Source organism: Bubalus kerabau, chromosome 1 (assembly GCF_029407905.1).
Source record: "Bubalus kerabau isolate K-KA32 ecotype Philippines breed swamp buffalo chromosome 1, PCC_UOA_SB_1v2, whole genome shotgun sequence".
Classification (NCBI taxonomy): domain Eukaryota; kingdom Metazoa; phylum Chordata; class Mammalia; order Artiodactyla; family Bovidae; genus Bubalus; species Bubalus kerabau.
The window spans coordinates 70,819,047-70,846,976 of record NC_073624.1 but is presented as its reverse complement, the minus strand read 5'-3'; the positions used below and the strand labels follow the sequence as shown (position 1 = coordinate 70,846,976).

Below are 27,930 nucleotides of genomic sequence, written 5' to 3'. Positions count from 1 at the left end.
CACAGTCCAACTCTCACATCCATACATGACCACAGGGAAAACCATAGCCTTGACTAGATGGACCTTTGTTGGCAAAGTAATGTCTCTGCTTTTGAATATGCTATCTGGGTTGGTCATAACTTTCCTTCTAAGGAGTAAGCGTCTTTTAATTTCATGGCTGCAGTCACCATCTGCAGTGATTTTGGAACCCCAAAAAATAAAGTCTGACACTGTTTCTACTGTTTCCCCATCTATTTCCCATGAAGTGATGGGATGCCATGATCTTTGTTTTCTGAATGCTGAGCTTTAAGCCAACTTTTTCACTCTCCACTTTCACTTTCAAGAGGCGTTTTTTTATACAAGGCTCAGCAAACGTGTCTTTAGCAAATATTTGCTTTTCCATCTCCTTGTGAGTTGCCTTCCTTCCCTTCAAAGTCCCAAACCACTATCCCCAATATCCTGTTTTATCTTCAGTTGGAGATGATATTTAAGGTGAGGGTTTTGCCCACTTTGATGAGTTACTGTTTTCCTGGGTCTCTCTCATGTATACTTGTTGTTAACCTTTTGTTTAATTTCCTCCTGTTGATTTGTATCATGTTGATTTACTTCTTAGACCAGCCAGAAGAATCTAGAAGGGTAGAGGAAAATTCCTCCCTCCCCAGCAGTGGACTGAATTTGTAGTAGGCCTTCATAAACCATTTTCCCCAAATGGGAAAGTATACAAGTTGTTTTTCTCCTTTGAAAATACCATATGGGTGCTTTTTGTTTATGTACACTAATAATATACATTCTTCTACTACTTTAGATAAGGAAATTAGTTTTCTGGTATAAAATTTAATTTGAAATGAGTCAATAATTTATAATGCTATTTGAAGTAACTGAGGTGAAAAAAGTTACAAGGTAAAAGAGAAAATTTATGCTTTGGTGTAATATTTGCAAGGAATGAAAACATTGGTGAAGCAGAATTGTCTTCAGATACATTTTTGTAGGCAAGCAAGAGCCCTGTAATTGGAGAAGGAAATGGCAACCCACTCCAGTATTCTTGCCTGGAGAATGCCAGGGACAGGAGAGCCTGGTGGGCTGCCGTCTATGGGGTCGTACAGAGTCAGACACGACTGAAGCGACTTAGCAGCAGCAGCAAGAGCCCTGTATATAGGATTTTGATTATCTATAGAAATTTCCTGGCACAAACCTGATACAAAAATTGGTTTGCTGTATATTACTTTTGTGTTCTAGAAGATTTCCCAAAGAAGATAATTCACCAGATAAAGTTGCTGTATAAGCCTGCTGTGCATTTTAAAAACAAAAGCCCTGGTAACATTACAAAATGACGGTGACCAACAGGGATACACGCAGCTTGAGGTAAACAGCACCTTCCATGCTGGAGATTAGCTTATTTCTCTTTAGTTTTTGAAATTATTTGGAGAAGTAGAGCAGATCAAAGATTTTATGTGTTCTGGAGGGTTTCACAAAAGACCACAGGTAAGCTTCAATAATGATTACATGGTAGGAGTGTAGATTCCTCAACCATGGCCTTCATAGAATATGCTTATAACAAAAATGCATTAAAAGTTACACACTTTCACTGCACCTGGACAGTGCTTTGTGGTGTTCCTCACGGGCAGAGGAACTGGCATTGTGCCCTCTTGGTTACACTGATTTGAATTGGAGTATTGCAATACTTACATCTAAAATTAAGGTGTTTTTATGTATTAGATGAACCAAGTTGTCTGAGACTTCCAGTCTATTATAGGCATTCAGCACGAGGATTTATTTGTGTGTGCTTATAGCAAGGATTGATTATTGAATGCTGAACGATAATGCATGGAACAGACTAGAATCCTAAAGTTGGAAAAAAAAAAAAAGATAATACACTTAATCATAGAATGCCTTGGAGAAAACTAGAGCTATTTGTGATCATGATTAAACTGATGGTGGCATGAGGAACAAGAACATGTTGAATAGTGTAATTTCTTCAGCTATTTTGACATATAGTAAAAGGAAACAAATGACCGCTCATTGGTCTGTCTAGTTATGTATTTTATCAAACCAACTAACTATCACCAGGCTTAAGTAGGAGACAGGTTCTCACTGTATGCATTAAGATGTTGGCACCAAATTGTTTCTGCTATGGAATCCTCTTAGGATTTAACATCAAGGCTTTCAAAGGAAGCGCTGCTCCCAGGTGAACCACTGTGCCCCGTGGCGCCTGACAAATTGGATTACAGACATTGCTATTCAGGGGCCTTAGTTACTCCATATCTCATGTAGAGTGCTGTAAGGGGAGACTGAAAATTCTGAAAATATGTTCCAAGGTTTTGAGGAACTTAACTCCAGTGGAGAAATAAGCCCTTTGGAGATACCCACTGAATGTAATGTACTAACGTAAAGTAAGGTCCCAAAATAGTGACTATACAAAAGGCTTGCTCTACTACTAGGTGTAAACAGTATGGAGCATGATGGTTAGGATCAGGTGCCTTGTATCCAGCAACTTGAATATTGATTTTTGCCCCTGGATAGGTATGAGGTTTCAGTTTTCTCATCTGCAAAATAGAGTGAATCATAGTTTTTACTTGTAGGATTGCTGTGAAGAGGAATGTGATAATCCATGTAAACTGCTTAGCATGAAGCCTACCATATGCTAAATGTTCAATGCATGTTTCCTACTTTTGTTGAAGCAGCTTCTAGTATTCAGGGGGTACAAAGATGTAAACCTTTCTGTATTCCTTTATCTGAATTTTAAACTTAAACTAAGTTTAAACTAACATTAACTTAACTAAATTTTAAACTAAATTTAAACTAAAAAACCCTTGAAGCTTTCAAGGCTTCATTTTGATTTATCTTTTTTAGGGTTATACAGTCACTTCTGACTTAAAACCTAAGTCTGTTTTGGGTGAATAGTCAGATTCAGGGTTCTGTTCTCCTTTTCTTCCCCTTCTTCCCAAGGCTGATCCTGAGAGCTTTTGGATTTTGGCACCAGGGAAGTATCACATGGTCTGTGTTGCTTTTCATTTGCCATCTGCTGCTCTGTGGTATGTGTGGAAATTGCACAGTGATTGATTGATCTGGGGAGATCAATCCAGACTCAGTCTGATGTGGACTTCCTGTGATGACTTAGCCCCGCCTTGGCTCTGGATACGGAGCTGCTCATCCAGTCTTCTTGGCCCCATAGCCCTTGCAAACTGTGCTTAATCAGATTATGTTTATCATTATGATTATCGATGTTTCTGACTCTTCCAAAAGAGTCTTCTAGAGATTAGAATAACACAAATTGAATATGGGTGCTAAGGGACAGCTTCTGTTACCATAAATTACTGTAGGGTCACAATGGCCAATGGGAAGCTGGTGATGAAATCTGTTAAAACAGTTACAGTTGACCCTTGGACAACACAGGTCTGAGATGTAGTTTCACTTGTATGTGGACTTTTTTTCAGTAGCAAATACTACAGTACAACACTATCTGATCTGCAATTGGTTGAATCCATGCATGCAGAACCACACGCATGGAGGACCATGTTTACAGAGGGCGGACTATACCTTATGTGTGGCTTTCAAATGTGTGGAGGGTCATGGCCTACAAAGTCAACTGTAGTTTGATTACCAGTTACTATAACTAAAATTTAACCTCAAGTGTTCAGTTTCCAAGTCTCATCTCCTTTTCATTGTTGCTTTTACCACCTCTTCCCTGGTAGCTCAGCTGGTAAAGAATCCACCTGTAATGCAGGAGACCCCGGTTTGATTCCTGGGTCAGAAAGGTCCTCTGGAGAAGGGATGGGCTACCTACTCCAGTATTCTTGGGCTTCCCTGGTGGCTCGGATGGTAAAGAATCCACTTGCAATGTGGGAGACCTGAGTTTGATCCTTGGTTTGGAAAGATCCCCTGGAGGGGGAGGGTATGGCAACCCATTCCAGTACACTTGATAGGAGAATCCCCGTGGACAGCGGAGCCTGGTGGGCTACAGTCCATGGGGTAGCAAAGAGTCAGACACTACTGACAAAATACAGGGATCACTACCTCAATTTTTGTTTTTTTAACAGATCTGTTTTTCATACAAAATTTTACTTTGTATTTTATTTTATTATTTTTTTATTTTTATTTATTTATTTATTATTTTTTTTAAATTTTATTTTATTTCTAAACTTTACAATATTGTATTAGTTTTGCCAAATATAGAAATGAATCCGCCACAGGTATACCTGTGTTCCACATCCTGAACCCTCCTCCCTCCTCCCTCCCCATACCCTCCTTCTGGGTCGTCCCAGTGCACTAGCCCCAAGCATCCAGTATCATGCATCGAACCTGGACTGGCGACTCGTTTCATACATGATATTATACATGTTTCAATGCCATTCTCCCCACCCTCTCCCTCTCCCACAGAGTCCATAAGACTGATCTATACATCAGTGTCTCTTTTGCTTTCTCATACACAGGGTTATTGTTACCATCTTTCTAAATTCCATATATATGCATTAGTATACTGTATTGGTGTTTTTCTTTCTGGCTTACTTCACTCTGTATAATAGGCTCCAGTTTCATCCACCTCATTAGAACTGATTCAAATGTATTCTTTTTAATGGCTGAGTAATACTCCATTGTGTATATGTAAAGGAAGAACATACATCCCACCAACCAGAGGGCTAAGAACACTCCATTGCTCTGGACATATTTAATTCCATCTAAAAGGTCAAGAGAGAATTCTTCCATTTATTCCAATCATTCTCAGCCTCACTATTATTGGGTTGGCCGAAAAGTTCATTCAGATTTTCTGTATGATTGCATGGAAAAGCCTGAACAAAATTTTTGGCCAACCCAATGCATTTTTGCCTTGAGCATGTAAGGACTAGTTTTGTTTGCTCTCTATTCCTTTAAAGTTGTTCTCCATAGAAGCTCCAGACTTCTCACACGTGCTAATTCCCATTAGGGTTGCCCATCCCCACCTCTGTCTCTGCCTCTTACTCTCCTCATCTCCCAGCACTTTTACACTGGGCCCTTTAAGGTCGCTTGTAAACAAAACCTCTATATTCCCCATTTTCTCTGAACAGTTCCTTCACCTTCTTGTACTAATGATAACTTGGCTCTTCAGAGAATATTGCTTCCCCTGAAGGTATTTCAAGTGGTTGCTTTTTTCCTCCAATAGTTCTACTATCAAGGTTGGAAATGAGGGAGGTTTCCTAGTTACTCATCAGCAATTTTAACGCGTTCCCCCTTCATCCTCTCTCAAACACCCTACTGTTGAAACTCATGTCAGCAGAATATATGATCTGCTGTCTCTCAGTGTTCTTACCACTGATTCTTAAACTATTCTGTACTTCCTGATGATTTTACCTTCTGCCACTGTTAATTCATGGAAATTTTGATATAACTGTGTATAATCCTTCCAACACTTTGACAACTTAATTTCTTTCTTTATTTTTTAAAAACTTTTTGGCCAAGTCACACGTCATGCAGGCTCTTAGTTACCCGAACAGGGGTCGAATCCACACCTGCTGCCTTAAAACATGGAGTCTTAACTACTAAGCCACCAGAGAAGTCCTAACAGCTTGGTTTCTTAAACTCCCTTTCTCTAATAGTTTGTCATGCTTCCTACTTCAGCCATTTAATCCCAGGTCATCCTCGGGCCTTGGCACTATTGATAACTATAACCCACACACAATTTCAATTTCAGCTGGGCTACTCTCTGACTACCATCCATGGCCTTTTAATTTAATTCCTTTTACTATACTGAAATCCTTCTAATATCCTTCATTAGCCCTTCAACCCCTCCAGGATCTTCAACCCATTAATCGTACCAACTTTTTACTATCCTCCAGTCTCTTTATCCTCTCAGCCCTCTCTACCTAATTTTAATCCCATGGTCAGTTTATACACTCACTACCTTGCCTTTGTTCTTGAATTGCCCTTCTTTTGCATCTTTATACTTCCTTGGAGAAGCATAAACTTCTTTAAATCAAACTTCTCTGTTTCTGCACTGGCCCAGCTGATTTTTCAGTTCAGTCACTCAGTCGTGTCCAACTCTTTGTGACCCCATGGACTGCAGCACGCCAGGCTTCTCTGTCCATCACCAACTCCTGGAGCTTGGTCAAATTCAAGTCCATTGAGTCAGTGATGCCATCCAACCATCTCATTCTCTGTCATCCCTTTCTCCTCCCGCCTTCAATCTTTCCCAGCATCAGGGTCCTTTTAAATGAGTCAGTTCTTCGTATCAGGTGGCCAAAGTATTGGAGTTTCAGCTTCAGCATCAGTCCTTCCAATGAACACCCACGACTGATCTCCTTTAGGATGGACTGGTTTGGTCTCCTTGCTAGCCAAGGGACTCTCAAGAGTCTTTTCCAACACCACAGTTCAAAAGCATCAATTCTTCAGTGCTCAACTTTCTTTATAGTCCAAATCTCACATCCATACATGACTACTGGAAAAACGATTCCTTTGACGAGAAGGACCTTTGTTGGCAAAGTAATGTCTCTGCTTTTTAATATGTTGTCTAGGTTGATCATAGCTTTTCTTCCAAGGAGAAAGCATCTTTTAATTTCATGGCTGCAGTCACCATCTCCAGTGATTTTGGAGCCCAAGAAAATAAAGTCTGTCATTATTTCCATTGTTTCTCCGTCTATTTGCCATGGGATCAGATGCCATGATCTTAGTTTTTTGAATGTTGGGTTTTGCTGATTGAGGCAAGAGTAAAACACGTTGACTGGTGTCTCTTTAAATATGTAACCATATACCTCAAATGGGTCTTGAATGCTTCTTGGCAATCATGCTGTCTTCTACTCTCCACATGTCTATTTCACCGTTTTCCCTCCCTCCTCAAAGGCCAGAAGCCCTTCCTCATCCCCACTCTTCTCTGAAGGCCTTGCTTCCTGAGTCTTTCAGAAAACTGAAGAATCAGCAGAGAACTTTCACCAGCACGTCTACCCACCCATCACCCTCTACCTTCCTGCCTCCACTGTAGAGCATTGCTCTCAATCCTGTTGGCACAGTTAGAATCACATGGAGGTTTTATAAAACTACTGATGCCTCAGCTCCTGCACTAGATCAGTTAAACTAGAACCTACCTGGGCATTGTATTTTTAAAAGACTCTCCAGGGGATGTTTCTGTCCCGTCAGCATTGTGAACCATTGCTATAGATGAATTATCTCTGTTCATACCTAAAGCCAGCCCCTCCGCTTACTCATTGGAACAATGAACCTCACCTCCCATCTCCCAAGGACATAACTATGGATTCTCCCTTCTTTTTCCATCATCAGTTAATTACCTCTCAAGTGGATCATTTTTTTTAACCAGCATACATAACATTCAGTAATTTATGCAGGATTTTTAAAGTAATTTTTGCCACAGTTCCCCACCAGTTCCATCATTTTACCTCCCTTTGAAGAAATCTTGCTCTTCTTCCATTCTCTCTCTTTTTTTAACCCTTCCAATTTTATTGACTTATAACTGACATACAGAACTGTGTGGGTTTAAGGTACACAGCATAATGATGTGACTTACGTACATTGCAAAGTGATTGCCACAGTAAGTTTAGTGAACACCCATCATCTATATCATGTAGATACAACATTAAGGAAATAGAAAATAATTTTTTTCCATGTGATGAGAACTCTTAGACTTCTTTTTCATGTGTAATGTAGGGCAGTGACTCTAGATATTTTCTAACTTTAATTTTGTTTTAGAGTGACGTAAAATATTTGCATGTTTCTCTTATAACAAATATAATCTGGTCTTTGTGTTACCTCTTATTTAAATCTGCTCTAGTTAAGATAACCAGGGACTACCCCAGCAGTCCAGTTGTTAAGACTCCAAACTTCTGCTGCTGGTGGTGCATGTTCCATTCCTGGTCAGGGAACTAAGATCCCACGTGCGTCTTGGTGCAGCGCCCCCAAAATAAATAAATAAGATAACCAAAGACTTACACATGGCTAATGCCAATATTCAGTTCTTAGTCCTCATCTTCCTTGAAGAATTAACAGCATTTGACATAACTGATCACACGCTTCTCCCTGATACTCTTTCTTTATTTGACTTAAAGGATACCACACTCTTCTATCCTGCCTCATTTTTTCTCAGTCTCCTTTACTGGTTGCTTCTCTTTTCCCTAAATACTCAGTGTTTGTGAGGTTTTGGGCTCAGTTTTTAATCCTGTTTTCTCTTCTGTATATACTCACCCATAGTCATAGTATCTAATTCTCACTTTTGTATTAAATTGCTTAATCCAACAATTCCACATGAAGAGCTGATAGCCCTTTCCATCTTTGATAGTGGCAGTTCTATTTTCCAAAACCTTGAAGTCAACCTTGAGTACTCTTTTTCTAATACTCACATTCAATCTAATGGTAAGCCTTCGTACTCTGCCTTCAGCCACATTCAATCGATCAGTAAGACTTCTTATTCTACCTTCAAATTATATCCAGCATCTGGCCGCTTCTCACCACCTCCACTGCCATCGCTCTGACTTCTGTCACCATCATTCTGACCTGGATTAGTACACAGTCTCCTTGCTGGCTCCCTTGCTCCCTTCCCTACTTCACAATATGTCTCAGTCAAGCAGGCCAGAGTATGAATTTAACACCTCAGTCATTCCTCTGCTCAAACACTCCTGTAGTTCTCTTTACCACTCAGAGTAAAAGCCAATAAGCCAATTCCTTATAAAGGCCAATAAGTCCCATTATAACCTGGTCCACCTTTTTCTTTTGAATTTTGGCTCCACTACTTCATTTTCTTCCTGTTCTGCTCTAGCCACATTGGCCTCCAAACCCACCCATCACACTGTTGCCTCTTGTACTGGCATTTCCAAAAGGAATTTTTGCCCCACATATTTGCTCAGCTACTCTTTCATCTTCTTTAAGTCTGTATCTTCTCACGAAGACTTCTCTGGCAACTTTCCACTTGTCCATTTTTTTTTTTATAGCATCTTAATATTACTGTCTAGTAGTCTGTATAGCTTTTGTTGTTGTTTAGTCGCAAAATCATATCTGACTCTTTTGCTGCCCCCATGGCCTGTAGCCCCCCAGTCTCCTCTGTCCATGGGATTTTCCCAGCAAGAATACTGGAGTAGGTTGCCATTTCCTTCTCTAAGGGATCTTCCCAACCCGGGGACTGAACCCACATCTCCTGCATTGGCAGGCAAATTCCTTACCACTGAGCCACCTGGGAAGCCCTGTATGACTTATTTATTATCATAACATTATTAAAAGATCATATTATTCTATGAAGTATACTTAATGATTTATTCAATTGTCAAGGAAAGAATGAATATTTAATAATTCATTGTCTCAATTAGTATTTAAATTAGTGCTGATTTGTTATATCAGTTATATATTATACCAACAGTATAGATCTTTTAATTTCATTGCTTGATGGTGTTTCAAGTACTTAAAAAATTGCCTATGTGCTCATTACTTTTTAAAAAATTTTGCTTATAATAATTTCATATTGGTAATGAACTAATAAGACTGAGAAATTTTCACATGAGTCAACAGCAAGAAAGTGAAGTGGAAAATTGAGATTACAATACTGATAAGCTAGACCAAAAATGTATTTGCCTATATTAAGCAATTTGAAACAGACTGTTATTGTTTTGGGTTGAGTGATTAACTACTGTATACTGCCCTATTGCCCAATTTTCTACTCTTACTGCAGATTTAGACTTAATGATCATATGAGATAAATGAAGAAATTGACCATTATACAATTACAATTATGAAACAAAATACGATGATCAGAAAGATTGCATTGGGGAGGTGATGGTTGATTTGAGTGTTTCATAGATGGAAAATATTTATTCAGAAAGGCAGTCAAAAGAGCTTTCTAGGCAAAAAGTGCAACATGCCAGTAGGCTTGTTTTAGAGAAATGGCAGTAGAAATCAGGGGCTGGTGTCTAGGAGAGGGAAAGTTGAAAGAGGGAAGGGTTGGCTATGAAAGGTGTACTGAATATCAAATATACCATTTTCTGGTTGATTTTTCTTCTATGTCCTATTTCCAAAGATATCTTCTGAATTTCACACAGAGCATCAGAAAAAGAAAGGCAAGAGGGAAAGTGGTATTGATGGTTTAAGTAATTCCTTGAGGGAAAACTGAAATCAACACATTGTAATAATGAAAAGTAAAAAATGATGATTGCTACAAATTACTTAATGGGCTACCACCAGTTCAGTTCAGTTCAGTCGCTCAGTCATGTCCGACTCTTTGTGACCCCATGAATTGCAGCACGCCAGGCCTCCCTATCCATCGCCAACTCCCGGAGTTCACTCAGACTCACGTCCATCGAGTCAGTGATGCCATCCAGCCATCTCATCCTCTGTCGTCCCCTTCTCCACCTGCCCCCAATCCCTCCCAGCATCAGAGTCTTTTCCAATGAGTCAACTCTTCGCATGAGGTGGCCAAAGTACTGGAGTTTCAGCTTTAGCATCATTCCTTCCAAAGAAATCCCAGGGCTCATCTCCTTCAGAATGGACTGGTTGGATCTCCTTGCAGTCCAAGGGACTCTCAAGAGTCTTCTCAAACACCACAGTTCAAAAGCATCAATTCTTCGGTGCTCAGCCTTCTTCACAGTCCAACTCTCACATCCATACATGACCACTGGAAAAACCATAGCCTTGACTAGACAGACCTTTGTTGGCAAAGTAATGTCTCTGATTTTGAATATGCTATCTAGGTTGGTCATAACTTTCTTATAGGCATTGTGTTATAGCTTTACACACATTGTCTTATTTCATTCTTTTAACACCTCAAAGAGATTGTTAACTATGATTATCATCTCCATTTTACTAAAGAAGAAATATGGTTGGTACTGGCAAACCCAGGTATAATATTAACTCACATCTTTCTGACTCCAGAGCTCTTAATCATAGCACCAATATTTACCAAAGAGTCTGCCCTTGTTACATATGAAGTCTCCTGGGTCCCACACTGGACTTATTGAATTAGAAACTCTAAGGATAGAACCCAGTGCTTGCTAAATTGCTTCAGTTGTGTCCAACTCTTTACAACCCCTGGACTGTAGCCCACCAGACTCCTCTGTTCATGGGATTCTCCAGGCAAGAATACTGGAATTGGTTGCCATGCCCTCTCCTAGGGGATCTTCCCGACCCAGGAATTGAACCTGCATCTCTTTGCATCTCCTGCATTGGCAAGCAGGTCCCTTACCACTAGTGCCTTCTGAGAAGCCCATGGAACCCAGTAGCTTGCATTTTAAACAAGCAGGTTCTTAGCCCAATGTAATTGGGAACCCCTGAACTACACACTACTGTCTCTCTAGAACTGCATTTGTTCATAAGATTCAGGAAACTTCTAAATGAATGGTTGTCTTTTTTGTTTCCAAAATTTAGCTATTGATTCTCTTTCTTTGGGCTAGGCTTTCCCTGCTGTTGGCTAAATTGTATGTGTGTGTGTGTTTCTTTTTTAACCACATGGCTTCTTGGGCCTTTAGATCTATGTCTGATGTAGGAATTGTGTGACTTTGATAGACTTATATCCAGGGACAGACAAACATTCTCGTTCTGTTTTTTCTTCAGGCCCCTAAAGGGCTTGTTCCCTAGTAGGAATAAGTTGGCTGGCCTGCTTTAACAGGCAACAGGAAAAATGCTATGTGTCCAAATACCTACCAGCCCTTTCCCCTCAATTTCCCACCTATTGAGCTTCCTGATATGTGACTCTAGTGAGCAGAGGTCAATTATACCAGGGAGTTAAGGAGGGTACGGAGTTTGATCTAATAAAATGAGCAAATGTCTAACCAAAAGATAGTCCGTCAGCAGAATGCTATGCCTTATGAGATAGTGAGCCTCTCACTAGTGGACATAATCAAGTAGAGCCTGGGTGTTTTATCCTCAGGAATACCACATGAAGAACTGGATATAACTCTGACCTTGTTATTAAAAAAATGAAATGTTTAATTTTTGACAGCTGAAAACTATGAAAAAAGTTTTGCATTTTTTTCAAAATGCTATCTAGACTTGGATTCATAGGGGAAGTTTCATGCTTTTTCATACTATTTTATTATCTCATGAATGCTTTCCTTGTTAAAATGTCTCCATGTCCAATGACTTCTGATCTATGCTGTTAAGGTTCTTACCAGGTTCTTCTGACAGTTATCTCTGTTGATCTTGAACACTCATCTTCATTTCTCTCTCTTATCCTTGTATATTCTAATGGCAGGACTGGGGGCTGGGAGATCCACATGACTCACTCTCCTTGCCATGTACAAGTTCTTACTACTCCCAGTTGGGCATTTAGGTTAATTAGACATGAATGACAATGATGTGAGTGAACTTATCATAGTTAATGTAGCTATTAAGAATACATTTCCAGGCAACATCTGTACATAATTTGGATAAGGAAGCATAAACCCTGAAGTATATCCTTTTAAAATTATTTCTCAAGCAGAAATGGAGAGCATCTTAGATTAATTTGGAATTTTCACAGTGATTCTACTAATTGGGAATAAGTGATCTTTTTGAACATGTGTTACAGATTCACTGTAACATGTGGTTCAGATGTCTATGCTCAGAAAATTTTTTCTAAATAATAGTGGAATGAAAGTAAAAGCAAGCCAAAAAATCAGCAAATAAAAAAGCAAAAGTACAATATTGCAGCCAAAGGTGAAAAATGAAAAAAGACAATAGAGAGTCTTTAAGTAAGTTCAACAATTTCAAAGATGACTTAACAGTCACACTTTACTTTGGTCTAGTCGGATTACAACTAGAAAGTAAAAATAATAACACTGTAAAAACAACTACCATTAATTAAACCTTTACTATTTGTGAGATACCATGCTGGACAATAGACACGCTAATCACATTTAATCCTTGTAATTAACCTTTGAGGAATGTAACGAAACGTTCTGATTCCTAGGACACAGAAGTTGCGAACCAGACTCAGAGAGGTTAATTAACTTGCTGAAAGTCAAAAATAGTTGTCAGTTTTAGAGCTGAGGTTCTAACACAGATCTATCAGACCCCAAAGTGTATTTAAAAAAATTATTATGATGTAAATTCTCCTTTTATTATGTTTAGCTCTGGATCTCATCTTTCAATAGGAACACAGAAAAATTGGAACCTATACAGAAGAGAATAACTCCAGTTAGAAACATTTTCATGCCATTTCATATGAGGAATGACTGAAGTCCCCAGAGAGGACTTGGATGAGTCAAGAGAAAGGTGAGAGCTGTCCTCTTAGTATTGAAAAATGCACCTTTGGATGGGGGCTTTGATTTGCTTGCCTTAGGACCAGGATCTACTGGGAAAATGCATCTGTCCTAACTGGTGGAATTGAGTTCCTTTGCTTGGGGTGATTTCTAGAACACGTGCGACAGGCACTTGGTGGGAATCTTGCAGAGAGAACTGACAGATATGTGGACTACATAAGTTTGTCGTCCCTTCCAAATCTTAAACTATGTTAATTGGGGAAACAGAGTTTAGAGCAAGTTCCAAATCATGTCCACTATAAAACAGCTATAGAGAGACTAAAAGCCTTGTATAGCTAATTCCTTGTCAACTCTGGATCCCTTGCCTGGCATATAGCATTCACTGAAGTACATGTTGAAGGAATCAATGAATGGTATATGATAATATTAAGGTGAAGTCTTGAGAATGTAGTGGCAGGTCCTACAATCTAGCCATGAGAATATTTTTAGATATCTCTTTTGAAGGAAAGTCTCCCACATGTAATATTTTCTGCTAGGTAGTCTCTGCTTATTGATGGACCAAGAGAGTCTTTAACTGGAAGAACACTAATCATTTTCATGGGGTTTAGAGTGGACTCATGGCTTCCAATAACTAGGCTTTCTAAATAATAGATTCCAACCTTATGAACACTCAAGCAATTACCCAAACTCCCACACTTTTGGAGAGTTGTGCAAACTTTGGGGAGCTGTATGGTGAAAGTGGGGCTTACCAGGTGGTGCTAGTGGTAAAGAACCCTCCTGTCAATGCACGTAAGAGACACAAGTTCATTCTTTGGGTTGGGAAGATCCTCTGGAGGAGGGCATGGCAACCAACTCCAGTATTCTTGCCTGGAGAATCCAGTGGACAGAGAAGCCTAGCGGGCTGCAGTCCATAGTGTCACAAAGAGTCAGATATTACTGAAGCAACTTAGCATGCATACATGGTGAATATGATGCTCATATTTTGAGTCTTCCTCCTCTCATGTGAGACAAACTGTAGACCCTTTACACAAATTTAATATTAGATCCAAAGACATGCCATTTCCCATGGCAAAATTAAGAAGTAAATGAAGTTTGATTTCAATGCCTTCATCCTAAACAGTGAACACTGTTATCACCTTATACTTAGTGAAAGTCTACCTGTGGGTCTTCATCTTTAAAGGTACAGCATCAGGGACAGGTGTGTGGAGAGAGAGCGGTGATTAGGGTAGATTTCCTGGCATCCCCAAATTTTATCACTCTTTTTGCCTATAGTCAAGACTGATCTCATTCTTGCATGGTATTATTATAATTGCTTAGGATAGATGAAAGGAACAAATGTCTCCCTTCACAAACCACAGAATTCTAGAATGTTGGAGATGTTAGGGGATGGAGTGACTACTTAGTCTAATTCCAGCAAGGTTGTGTCCTACTTCAAGTCAGTCGGGGTGGAAATATAGTTGCTCTTTCCCTTTCAGTCCTGTGCTTGTAGTTACTTTGCGACACAGCTGCTTCCAAACGTGCTTATTTAAAGAGGTTTTTTATTTTTTTTTGTCACCTCTATTCTGAATACAAGGAAATAATAACTCTCACGACTCGGATGTTGGGCTCTAGTGAAGGGTTGTGAAGATATGGCATCTACCTTCTCCAGTCATCTGACTGTCCTGAAGTCAGGCTGGGCATAGCTACCTTCCAGGCATATGTTTTCTGACCAGATTGTAGCTCTGGTGCATGAAGGACTTTGGTTCGTTTTTTGCTGACCCCATTCATTTGCATAACAATTAAATTACTGAGAAAGTGAAGCCATACAACAAATATTAATAAAGAATGTTACAAACAGAAGTTGGGATCATGATCTACTTGCTCCCTGTCGTTCACATCCTCCGAACTTCTATCCTAGGAACCAGAAGGATGTGATCCACAGACATCAGAGGCTGGAAAAGAAGTCAGGCTTTTAAACTGCTATCTTTTTTTTATGTGGACCATTTTAAAGTCTTTGTTGAATTTGTTACAGCAGTTCTTCTGTTCTGTGATTCAGTTTCTTGACTACAAGGCATGTGAGGTCTTAACTCCCTGACCAGGGATTGCCCCCTGCATTGGAAGGTAAAGTCTTAACCACTTGACCACCCACTTTGGGACATCCCTCAACATGCCATCTTAAATATTGGAGCTTGGAGTACATTTCTTTCCCAGTATCTCCCATTTTTTTTTTTTCCTGTGCCAACAAGAGCTATTGAATTAGAGCTGTCTCCAGGGATTAATGTATGTAATAATCAATACATATCTGTAAAATCTTTTAAGAGAAGTTGGAAGTTTTCTATGTCAATTGAAGATGCTGATTTCTTGGGTTCTATAAAGGTGGACACTTTGTCTGGTAATCAGGACCAGTTCAGCTTTTTTAGTACTTTGCCTGCATATTTTCTTTCCTGGTTCTTTCTTTCTTTCTTTACTTGGTTTTCATTCTAGTGCACTAAAGCCAACAGCCTCAAAACTAGGAGAGGAGATTGTTCACAGTTGCCTCCATAGCAATTATTGGACAGTTTTTATTTTATTTACTTATTTTTAATTTTTTAAAATTTTTATTGGGATATAGTTGGTTTACAATGTTGTAAACCATTAATTTACAACTGTACAGTTTCTACTGTGTTAGTTTCTACTGTACAGCAAAGTGAATAAGCCATACATATACATATATCTTCTCTTTTTTGGATTTCCTTCCCATTTAGGTCACCACAGAGCAGAGTTCCCTATGCTATACGGTAGATTCTCATTAGTTATCTATTTCCCATACGTGAAAAGTGAAAGTGTTAGTCCCTCAGTGGTATCCGATTCTTTGTGACCCCATGGACTGTAGCCTGCCAGCCTCCTCTGTTTGTGGGATTATTCAGGCAAGAATACTGGAGTGGGTTGCCATTCCCTTCTCCAGGGGATCTTCCCGACCCAGGGATCGAACCCAGGTCTACCACACTGCAGGTGGATTCTTTACCTTTTGAGCCACCAGGGAAGCCCATTTTATACTTAGTAGTATATATATGTTAACCCCAATCTACAAATTCATCCCATCCCCTGCAGAGTATTTTTCAAAATTTGAGATTCGATTCTTTGAAGACAGACATCCGTCACCTATTTACCGAACACACGGCCACTCCTTTTTGCATTAGTAGTTCACCAGAACTGTTCTTCTTATCTGTATAAACAGCAGAGGATTCTATAAGTTTCTGCAAGTCTGTGACTTCAGGCCTACATGGCTGCTTCCTTACTGAGATAGGGTGAGGCTTCCAAGCTCTTATACAAGTTAACTAAGGTCAGAATCGAAACCTCTGATCTGTTATCAGGTCTATTTTACTATTCCTTGAATCTTCTGTGGTTCACTTCTGTTTTATCATGGTCATTCAAATACCTTTTGGAAGAGGCAGACATTTCTTAGCTATTGTAAGAGGAAATAAAAGAAGAGTTTGTTTCCGTACTTGGATGCTGGTGGCTACAGTAAACAGAGTGATTCCAGCAAGGAAGGTAAAATCAGGAGCAAAGTTAGGACTTTCTGTTGGCTTTTTACCTGTCTGAATATTCTTCATAGCTAAAACTTTGGGCTTCCCTGGTGGCTCAGATGGTAAAAGAATATGCCAGCAATGCAGGTGATACAAGAGACATCGATTTGATCCCTGGGTTGGGAAGATCCCATGGGGAAGGAAATGGCAACCGGCTCCAGTATTCTTGCTTGGGAAATCCCACGGACAGAGGAGCTTGCGGGGCTACAATCCATGGTGTCACAAAGAATTGGGCATGACTGAGCAACTAAGCATATATTTTAAGTCCTATTTGTTTTAATGCCATTCTCCCAAATCATCCCCCGCCTCAATATTGTAAAGTAAAAAAAAAAAAAAAATCCTATTTGGGGACTCTATGTTTTTCTAAGTTCATTTAATTATTTATGTATTTTTGGTCTTGCTGGGTCTCCATTAGTGTGTGTGGACTTTCTCTAGTTGTGGTAAGCAGAGGTTTGTTTCAGTCATGTCTCACTCTTTGCAACACCATGAACTGTAGCCCATCAAGCTCCTCTGTCCATGGGATTCTCCAGGCAAGAATACTGGAGTGGGTTGCCATTCCCTTCTCCAGGGGATCTTCCCAACCGAGGGATCAAACTTGAGTCTCTTATGTCTCCTGCGTTGGCAGGTGGATTCTTTATCACTAGCTCCATCTGGGAAGCCAAGTTGTGGTGCACAGGCTTCTAATTATGGTGGCTTCTGTTGTGGAACATGGGCTGTGGGTGCACGGGCTTCAGTAGTTGTGGCTTGTGGCCTTTAGTTGCTCTGTGGCATGTGGCATCTTCCTGGGCCAGGGACTGAGCCTGTGTCCCCTGCATTGCAAGGCAGATTGTTAACCACTGGACCACCAGGGAAGTCCTATGTTTTGTTTTAAAAAGGACTCAAGAAAGACTGAATTTATGCTCTAAGATAATCAACAGCAATATGAGGTATATAGAGTAAGTATTAAATATTAATTGAATATATTTAACTTTTCTAGTTGTTGTTGTTCAGTAGCTCAGTTGTGTCTCTTTGCAACCTTATGAACTGCGGCACAACAGGCTTCCCTGGCCTTCACCATCTCCCAGAGCTTTCTCAAACTCATGTCCATTAAGTCGGTGATGCCATCCAACCATCTCATTTTCTGTCACCCCCTTCTCCTACTGCCTTTAATCTTTTCCAGCATCAGAAGTCAGTTCTTCGCATCAGGTGGCCAAAGTATTGGAGTTTTAGCTTTAGCATATTCAGGACTGATTTCCTTTAGGATGGACTGGTTTGGTCTCCTTGCAGTCGAAGGGACTCTCAAGAGTCTTCTCCAACACCACAGTTCAAAAGCATCAATTCTTAGCTTTCTTTATAGTCCAAATGTCACATCCATACATGACTACTGGAAAAACCATTCCTTTGACTAGATGGACCTTTGTCAGCAAAGTAATGTCTGTGCTTTTAATATGCTGTCTAGGTTTGTCATAGCTTTTCTTCAAAGGAGACAGTGTCTTTTAATTTCATGGCTTCAGTCACCATCTGCAGTGATTTTGGAGGCCAAAATTAAAGTCAGCCACTGTTTCCACTGTTTCCCCATCTATTTGGCATGAAGTGATGGGACAGGATGCCATGATCTTTGTTTTTTGAATGTTGAGTTTTAAGCCAGCTTTTTCACTCTCTTCTTTCACCTTCATCAAGAGGCTCTTTAGTTCCTCTTCACCTTCTGCCTTGAGGATGGTATTCCCATCTCTGGACGAATCTTCCACAGTTTGTTGTGATCCACAGAGTCAAACCTTTAGAATAGTCAATAAAGCAGATGTTCTTCTGGAGTTCTCTTGCTTTTTCTATGCTCCAGTGGATGTTGGCTATTTGATCTCTGGTTCCTCTGCCTTTCCTAAATCCAGCTTGACCATCTGGGAGTTCTCAGTTCATGTACTGTTGAGTCATATAAAAAAGTAAGAGGGAAAATTAATTTTCACAATGTATTTTATTTAAATCTATATCCAAAATATCATCATTTCAACATGTGGCTCTAGTTACCGTTTAAGTGTTTGATAACCACATGTGGCTAGTGGTGACCGCAGTGGACAGCACAGTTCTAGAATGAGAACTGCATGCATTTTGCTTGCACAAACTCCATCATAAATAGCATATTGTAGAGCAATGAGCATTTTGAATCCCAGCTTGGGCTCTTACTGTTTGGGTGAACTTAAGAAGTTACATACGTTTCTGCAGTTTGGATTTCTAATGTATAAAATGAAGTACTGATTAATGCTTAGGCTTAAATGAGATAACATGCATATGATGCTAGGCACACAGGCACTTGATAAAGCAGTAATTATCAGTATCGGTAAGTTTCACTGTGGAGTCTGGATGAAATTGTTAAGTTCTTCCACAAATAAGAGCTGGATGAGAACACTTAGCAAGTAGGGATGAGACATTGACTTTGGCTTGGCTTTCATTTGGTTCTTTTTTGAGATTCTCTACATCCTTTCTGGTGTCCTGTGTTGTTTGCATTTTCATTGCTCACTTTCCTCTTCAGAGCCTTGCTTGTTGCTTCTTGGCTGCTGTTCTGGTGTTTCACCTTCTCAAGTTCTTGATGTCTCTCATTCAGAATCTCTGTAATCAATTCTGGTTTTATGCCCAGTTCTATTTGTGACTCGCTGTCTGGGCCTGATGCTTGCTTTCTGCTTCCCTGGCACCAACCCTGGTTTTATTCTTGTTCTGCCCCGGAAAACAAACTAGGACAGATAACCTTGTTCACTGGATGCGTGATGAGTGTGGGCTTTCTAAAGATTGGGTGTGATCTTCAGTACCCATACCTAAGCCTAATAACGAATTCCTATGGGATTTAATTTGATACCCCAAGGTGAATTAATTTAAGGGCTCTGTGAGTGGAAAATATCATAACTCAGACATGCAAAGAGTTAACCACAGTGGAGCTTGACTTAGGAATTGTGAAAGAAATGGTAGGGTTGTTTATAGCTTAGGGGTTTTGATGGATTAAGGATTGGGCCAACCTCAGTGCTTCTTTGCTTGAACAGTTGCCCAGAGTCTGGGTGAAGGTGGGAATACTGAGAATTGGGGTAAGGAACTTCCTGCTGCTGAGTGATTCTAAGAGTGCTAATTATGGTAAATTGCTGTGATTTTTTGGTTTGGTTCTTGTTTTTTAAATGCAAAACTCAAAGAAGCTTTCCAATCCAATATTAAGTGAATGGCCCAGAAAAGAAAACCTAAAGTAAACATGGCTATTTTCTTCTGAAAATCATGAGGACAATATGTGAATAAATGCAACCTTCGTGAACATCTGTACAAGCTGTAACTCCTTAGCCAGATGGGGAACTTGGAGGCAAATTACTTGTCCTATTTTTGCAAGTCCTGAAGACAAAGCAACAGTCAAGTATCTGATCTTTGTGGTGAATGCCTCCTAAAATAGAGTTGTTCAAATCATTGGCAGTGTTAGGACTGCTGGTTACCCACTTTGAAGAAATACAGATGATTCCGAGTTGCACAGGGTGAGTTTATCAAGAGTGATGGCAAAGGGGATACTGATTGTGATGGGATTGGATATTCTTTGCTGTGCTGCATGGGGTCTCGACCTTTACCCAGTTTTAAGACCCAGTCCAGTTCCTGCCCCTTTCATAGCTTTCCCTTAAATGTATTCTTTTTTTTCTTTAAATACATTTCAGTCTATAGCATGAATTTGATAAAAATTCTGTATAATCCTGGAGAAGGAAATGGCAACCCACTCCTGCAATCTAGCCTGGAAAATTCCATGGAACCTGGAAGACTAGAGTCCATGGAGTCACAGAGAGTTGGACATGACTGAGTGACTAAACAGCAACCACTGCATAACCCTAGGGAAGCTCTCTCATTGTCTTGACCAGTCTACAACATCTTAATGTTATTTAAGATTTTCCAACTAAATTGGGAACTCCTTGAGGACAGGGGCTAGTATTTATACTACTTTAACCCCCAGCCCTGCCCAGGAGGTATTTATTGATTGTGTTTATCCCAGAGTCAATCTCTGGGGCGAGTGTTGTTCACATAGTTGAGAGACAAGAGGATAGTCACAGCTTTAGACCCCTGCCCCCAGCCTCTTCATGTGTTGCTTGTCCTCAGCTAATTGTACCCTGTGGAAGTCAGGAGGGAGTGATCCTTTCCAGTCTTCCTAACACCTAGTTAGTCCTAGGAGTTATGTTCCTAATACTCAAATTCTGATATGTGAATGAATAAAAATAAGAGACCATTTCTTTCCATGCTGTGGGTTGTACTCCCAAGTTGCATGAATCATCTAATGAATGCATGCTTTGTATCCTGAGGGACTGAAAGAGAAAAGAGGGCTAATGGATCTGATAGCCACCTGCTCCAGAACACACACACACACACACACACACACACACACACACACACACACACACAAGGATACTTGTGACTCTTGGGGACTTACTTTGTGTTGTACTGGGAATTATTTACACACTTGACTTTTTAACATCTGAGATTTATCTTATTTGTCCTTGTCTTTTCCTATAACCTCTTTTAAAAAAATATTTGTTGAATAAAAGCACTATCTTTACACATTGAAAAGTCAATAAGTATGTCAGTTGTTCATTTCAGTGGTCAAGAAAAGTTTTTAAGTTTTTATTAAGTAGATTCCTTTCAGTGACTATTCCAAATTTTTACCATTCGCTTTAAGATCCTACTCAACTTTTCCACTTTGATTTTCCAAAACTTAGTATGCCTTTTCATGTATAAAAAAACTTAAAGCCTTCAGATGTGATCAGTCTCAAGTCTTCCTTTCTCCAATTTCCAATCTCTATTATTCTTTTTAAAATACACTTATCTACTTATTTTTGGCTGTGCTAGGTCTTCGTTGCTGCTTGGGATACTCTGTAGTTGTAGAAGGCTTCTCATTATTGTGGCTTCTCCTGTTGCGGAGGACAGGCTCTAGGGCATGTGGGCTTCAGGGGTTGTGGCTCCTGGGCTCTAGAACACAGGCTCAATAGCTGTGGTTCATGGGCTTAGTTGCTCCTCTGCAGGTGGGATCTTCCTGGACCAGGGATCCAACTCGTGTCTCCTGCATTGGCAGGTGGATTCATTACCACTGAGCCACCAGGGAAGCCCTCTTTATTATGCTTTGCTACATTTGCCACTGCTCTTTGATTCCTTCCCATGTAACTCTATCCCCCATTGGCTGCCTAATCCTTGCACACTCTTGGCACTTCTCATGCCTCTGTGTCTTTGGCGTAGGCATCTTTTCCTTAAATTTTGGCATGTTTCTTCTACAGCTCTGCTAACACCAGACTTTTTGCTGGTTGATCACATCATGCTTCTCACTCGTTAACTACCCCTCACCTCCTCACACATATCCATATGCTCTGATTCTCAAATGTATATTTCTAAACTAGATGTCGCTCCCCACACCCCAGAGGCTCAAAATCTCATAAGAAAATGCCCTCCTGGTCAGCTTTACCCGTGAAGAGGCCGTGTGCCCTACTTACCCTTGCATCCGCAGGCACTACTAGTATGCTTTAAAATGGCATGGTTTTTTTCTTATGCTTTGATAACTCACCTCCATGTTTACAGACAAGTAAATAGAACCTTGAAAATGTTGTGACTTCAAGGTCAAAAGGCTCGGTACAGTTTACAAATTTGTGACTAACTACTTATCCTGTGTAGGGCCTTGGGTGCCTTTCTCTCTAGATTTCCTGATATGTGAGCATCCTTCATTGTGTCCATGGGATTACAAACTGTCATCTCTGGTAACTCTCTGACAGTGAAATGCAGGCTCCTTCACGCTTCCTGAAATTGCACTGTTGGATCACTCTAGGATTAAAAATCACACTGCAGACCAGGGAATAAACTGGCTTTGGGGGAAAGTTAGCAACAGTTGAGACAGGCTGAGATTTGTAGAGTGCAACATTCTGATCATACAGTGAAATACACGGATGGGAGAGACCGTGAGATACTATCTAGTTCATTCCTTCATGCTCACATATAGCAAAATTGTTTCTGTGTTGCTATGTAAAAAGATTTCCTCAAATTTACTTGAGATGAGTTCATGTTCTTTAATGATATTACATTCAATGGATCACCTTTTGGTGTTTGATTTTGGGTGTCTGGGCTGATGGTTCTTGACAGACGACATTCTGGGACATTCTAGCACCACATATCACTGAGTTTGACACTTTCAGAATTTATATTCTGCATATTTTCCAGAGCCCCCTGGAACCAGTATCCTTGTAGTAGGATTTGTGACATCCTTATATCCTGCAGATGGTGATATTCTATAATGTGGTGGAATATAGGTGACTCTTCCATATTTTCAAGTTAGCATTCAATGTTTAGAATAGTTATACTTTTTCTTGTCAACCCATTAAGGACCAAATTCGTGTCCCTGCAGTTACTCTGAATTAGGTAGTATACTGTCTTTGTTAAAGGGAGATTAAAAGTACTAAAGATGCATGTTAACAACTTGATTACTGAACTTAGGCTTTTTCCATGCATACTCAGATGGATTTGATAAAGTATTAAAAGAGACAGCTTTGGTGATTCTGTGTGAGAAAGTGTCTGCATGCCTGGTAGCAATAGATAGATGTTAAAGGCATTTTGTTCAGGGACTTAGTAAAATGAGTGTTTGCCTTTTTGTAATTTTCAAAAAGCTCTTATCCCCTATGTATGAGAAAGGGATTCTGCATTGTGTTTTGCTTTCATAACTGAGGAGGACAAGAACCTTTTTTTCCTGATTATAATCTCATTTCATACTGATTTGATATGAGGAAATTTTTCCACAGTCTTTAGCGGTCTGTCTGCTGATGCTAAGACTCTGGTGCTACTAATTCTATGCATTTATTTAGCATTTTTATAGTTTACATATTCACTTATGTACAGTAGCAAACTTGATCCTCAATTTTAATGAAATAATATTAAGAACATCTTACCCTTTCAGGGGCTAAGCTGAGGATTTATTGTCTTTAGTTTGGATCATCATTATTATAGCTATTTATAACTCTCAAAACTAGTATCTTAATGTTAAGATAATAGTAATGTTGGGTTATTGAACTATGGTTTCAAAAACAACTGACAGCTTATTGCTCTTTCATTTGTGGTACTTCTCATGTCATTTCAAGTAATTAGCACACTTATTAAAAGGCCTGGTAATGGCTTAGGCTTTTGAACAATAATACAATCTCTTACTCTAGAAGATAAGAGATTACATTTTTAAGATAGTCATAAAATAGTTCTATTACATTGTAGGAATCTCATGTACTGCTGAATTAGGTACAGTAATTCTCCATGAAACAGAATAATACTTGCTGGCTATATTCCTAGATTTAACCAATTAATTGTTAGGAAATGGAGAACCAGAAAATGAAAAAAAAAAAACAAAACAGAACTCACAATTCTCCATTGGGTACTGAATGTACACTTTCTTCTGACTTCTTTTTAGCATCTAATTTTTAATGGCAACCTGCTGAAGATATTACATTAAAAAAACCCTTGGCTGGTAAATGAAATCAGCATGGTAGATTTTTGTGGTTTTTCATTGACTGAAAGAATGAGGCCAATGAACCATTTATTTAATAAACCTTTCAGCATACTGACATTTTCTAGGTACAACTGCTTTTGTAGTCTCATTCATTTTATGCTCAGGCCAGTAGTTACAGTGTGCTTCTTGCCAGTGGAACCGAATAATGTAGACTATACATCGCTAGGAGGAATCGCATAGCCCATTGGTTAATGTAACCTGGTTGAAAATTATGAAAATAAGAAGTTGTTTATCGAAGTGTTTTCATTTGTGCCATGTATGTCACCCACTTTATCTTGGTTGATCATCAATGGAGTTAGTATTATTTCCATTTTATCCAGGAGAAATCTAAAGTCTAAGTGAAAGTCACTCAGTTGTGTCCGACTCTTTGCGACCCCATGGACTAGACAGTCCATGAACTCCTCCAGGCCAGAATACTGAAATGGGTATCCATTCCCTTCACCAACCCAGGGACTGAACCCAGGTCTTCCACATTTTGGGCAGATTCTTTACCAGCTGAACCACTAAGGGAAGGCTAAAACTAAGTTTCTACGCTACTAAAGGCTTATTTTATAGTCCTAGACCTACTGTAGTCTCTAGGACAGAGTACTTGATGAGGAAACATAGGTAAAACAATCGAGGACAAACTTGTAAGAGGCAGAGCCAAATTTTAAACTTCTATCTAAAGTCTCCCTATACTCTCACTTTTCTACTCTGCCTCTTAAATAACTGAATTTTGGGGGAAGTTAGTCCCACTGGAAAAAACATCTGTAGTATTTTTCGTCCAAATGCCCAAACTTTTTTATTGAGGATGGTTTACCTTCAACCTGGTATTGTGATTGCAAAGCCAGGAGGGTCTTTGTGTGTGTTGTCTTTAGAACATCATCCCCAACTGCCATAGTGTATTGATGGAGATCAAATTTGTATTTTTTTATGTTATTAATAATGTAGTCAATATAGAAGGATGCTTTAAGGTTTCTACTTCTAACTTCTATGATGTGTCAATTTTTTAGTGTTTCAAAAGCATGGCTTTAAAACAGTTGCAGAAATCTTTAGTAATTCCTGATGATGATTCTTGAAAATATAGTAGACTTTCCAAAATTCAAGCATTTTTCTCAAATCACTTAGACTGTTACTATTCCATTGTCTGAAAGGCAGGTAATTGAATGAGTGTAAATTACAGTTGATGTTTTAGAAAATAGCTTTTGATCTTGAACTTCCTTAGAAGTAAAATTAAATGTGAAGTTTTCAATTTCATGAGTGCAGTTGTGTTTTTGACTCACATATAATGGTTGATGTACAGAGAAACTGTAGAGATTTAAAATCACTGTTTCTTTTTTTTTTTTTTTTTTGGTGGGACTTTTTAAAAACTTTTTATTTTGTATTGGGGTATAGCCAAATAATAAACAATGTTTTTACAAATCACTGTTTCTTAAAATTAGAGAATAGAACACAAATCAAGCAATTTCTCCAGGACTGTTCAATTTGACATGAAAATAAAAAGAATTCAGGGCCTTTTTTGGGAATGGCTCATGGGTATCAGAAGGAGGGGATTTATAAAATTTTTTTCTTTCATAAATATTTATTGAGTGCTTATTATGTGTCAGTCACTGTTCTAGACCGAGTAATGTGGAACCCGGTAGTGAATAAGGCAGAAAAAATGCTTCATATGGAACTTAGATGCTAGTGGTAGGAATCATAAAATATACAAACAAATGCACAAATACATTATTATTGATAGTGATGTTCATTGGATGGAAATCAACTGGGGACTAAGCTTTACATAACAGGTGGAAACCCTCTTGGAAAAGGTTAAATTTGAACAGAAATCTGAAGAATGAGGGAATGAGAGAAACTTTCAGGGAAAGGAACTAGACAATGTAAAGGACTTGAGGACTTGTGTGTATATTCAGTCACTAAGTTGTGTCTGACACTGCAATCCCATGAACTGCCGTACACCTGGCTTTCACAATCTCCTGGAGCTTGCTCAAACTCATGTCCTTTGAGTTGATGATGCCATCCAACCATCTCATCCTCTGTCATTCCCTTCTCCTTGTGCCTTCAATCTTTCCCAGCATCAGGGTCTTTTCCAATGAGTAGGCTCTTCACATCAGGTAGCCAAAGTAGTTGAGCTTCAGCATCAGTTCTTTCAATGAATATTCAGGGTTGATTTCCTTTAGGATTGACTGGTTTGAAATTTGAGTTTAGAATTTTTAGGAAAGAGATGAGTGGGAGGGAGAAATATAATAGATCACATGGCAGAGGTAGAATGGGCCAGATCATGAGTGGCCTATGAGGCCACAATCAGGAGCTGGGATTTTATTCTCAGTAATAACAGCACATTGGTAGTACCACGGCAGATGTTACGTGAGCCAGTGTAAAATTTGCATGTAAAAATGGAATTTGCATGATGGCTCTTACATTATTAGGAGAAAAAATTCTACAGTGAAAGAGTGGAAGCAGAGAGGTCAGATAGTACCCCATTGTAGTAGTCAAGGTGAGACTTGGACAAGAATGGAGGGGGAAAGAAGTAGGTAGATTTAATGTATATTCAAGCTCCTGAGTACAGGATGTGCTGAAAGTTGGGAATGGGAGGGAAAATAGGTGACTTCTGATTTATTCACTTGACAAGACGGTGGTATAATGAAGAATAGGAGAAATAGTGGGAGAGAACGGTGGAAATGCATGACTCTATCTTTCAAGTATGAGATATTCATTAGTCATATACTTGGAAATGCTACATTTTCTTTTTGGCCATGCCACCAAGACCTGCAGAATATTATTAACATTTAATAATTTCCTCACCAGGGCTTGAACCTGGGCCCTCAGCACTGAAAGCACAGAGTCCTAACCTGGACTGCCAGGGAATCTCATAAATTGTTATTTGAGTATGAAAGTCTGCCTCAGGTTAAGATGTCAGGGTTGGAGGAAAATTTTGTAAACAGTGAGGAAATCATATTAAAGCCATGAGACTTGATGAGGTGATCTGGGGATACACTGCAGACAAAGAAGGCTCCAACAGAGCCATGAGACACTGTGGTAACCATTCAGAGGTCAGCTTGAGGAGCAAATATAGGCTAAGCACCCTGAGAATGAGAAGCCAGGAAGGTAGCAGGAGAATCAAGAGTGTGAAGGTGTTCAATGCGTCACTCGTAGAAGAGGGCAGAGTGTTTCAAAATGAAGGGTAGGCTCAGTTGTGTTTATGCCACAGACAGGCCGAGAAGATGAGGAGAGCAAGGTTAACTCTAGCACAGGAAGTGGTTTATGTGCTATTTTTTTGAACTAAGCATTGATAGTATGCAATCTCCAGCTTTGAGTAGCTGGGCAGATAGAAAGTAGTCATGGTATTAATATCTTATTTTTAAAAGTTGTGACAGTCATTTTATAAATATATCAATAAAGCTGTTAACTGAGGTGATATATTTTTCCTTGATTCCATAGTTTGGCTGGAATTCTTACATTGTGTTACTGTACACATAGGTAAACAAGAGGTTAAATACCTACAGTGTCATACCATGAAAATATAGAATCTTTAATGTTAACGCCTGTGGCTAAATCAGTAGGTTGCAGTGAAAGAGCTTAAGTGGCAGAGGTGCTGAACTGGAAACCCTATCCATAGTCACAGGAGCTATAAAAGTAAAAAACTGTTTTCTAGAATCGTAATCATATACATTAAAGAAGTAAAATTTGATACCTATGCATGAAGATTTTCAAAGAAACAGACCCCATTATCAGAAATGTATCGTGGCAGATCTGTGAGAGGATGCATAGCTGTATA

The 27,930-nt window shown here is 39.4% G+C and overlaps 1 protein-coding gene across 12 annotated transcripts in view; it reads left to right on the top strand.

The window, feature by feature from the left end:
* TAFA2 (TAFA chemokine like family member 2) overlaps nucleotides 1–27,930 on the top strand; it is a 582,804-nt gene that overhangs the window by 331,739 nt on the left and 223,135 nt on the right. For 6 of the 12 annotated variants that reach the window (XM_055579197.1, XM_055579192.1, XM_055579191.1 and 3 more), the window contains one exon: nucleotides 13,011–13,131. The exons of 4 other annotated variants lie outside the window; for them this stretch is intronic. In XM_055579197.1, coding sequence (XP_055435172.1) covers nucleotides 13,088–13,131 — 44 coding nt within the window. In that variant the 5' untranslated portion in view covers nucleotides 13,011–13,087. Of the gene's footprint in view, nucleotides 1–1,318; nucleotides 1,342–12,987; nucleotides 13,132–27,930 lie in introns of those variants that run through there. 2 more of the 12 variants (XM_055579223.1, XM_055579202.1) reach the window with 2 other exon arrangements.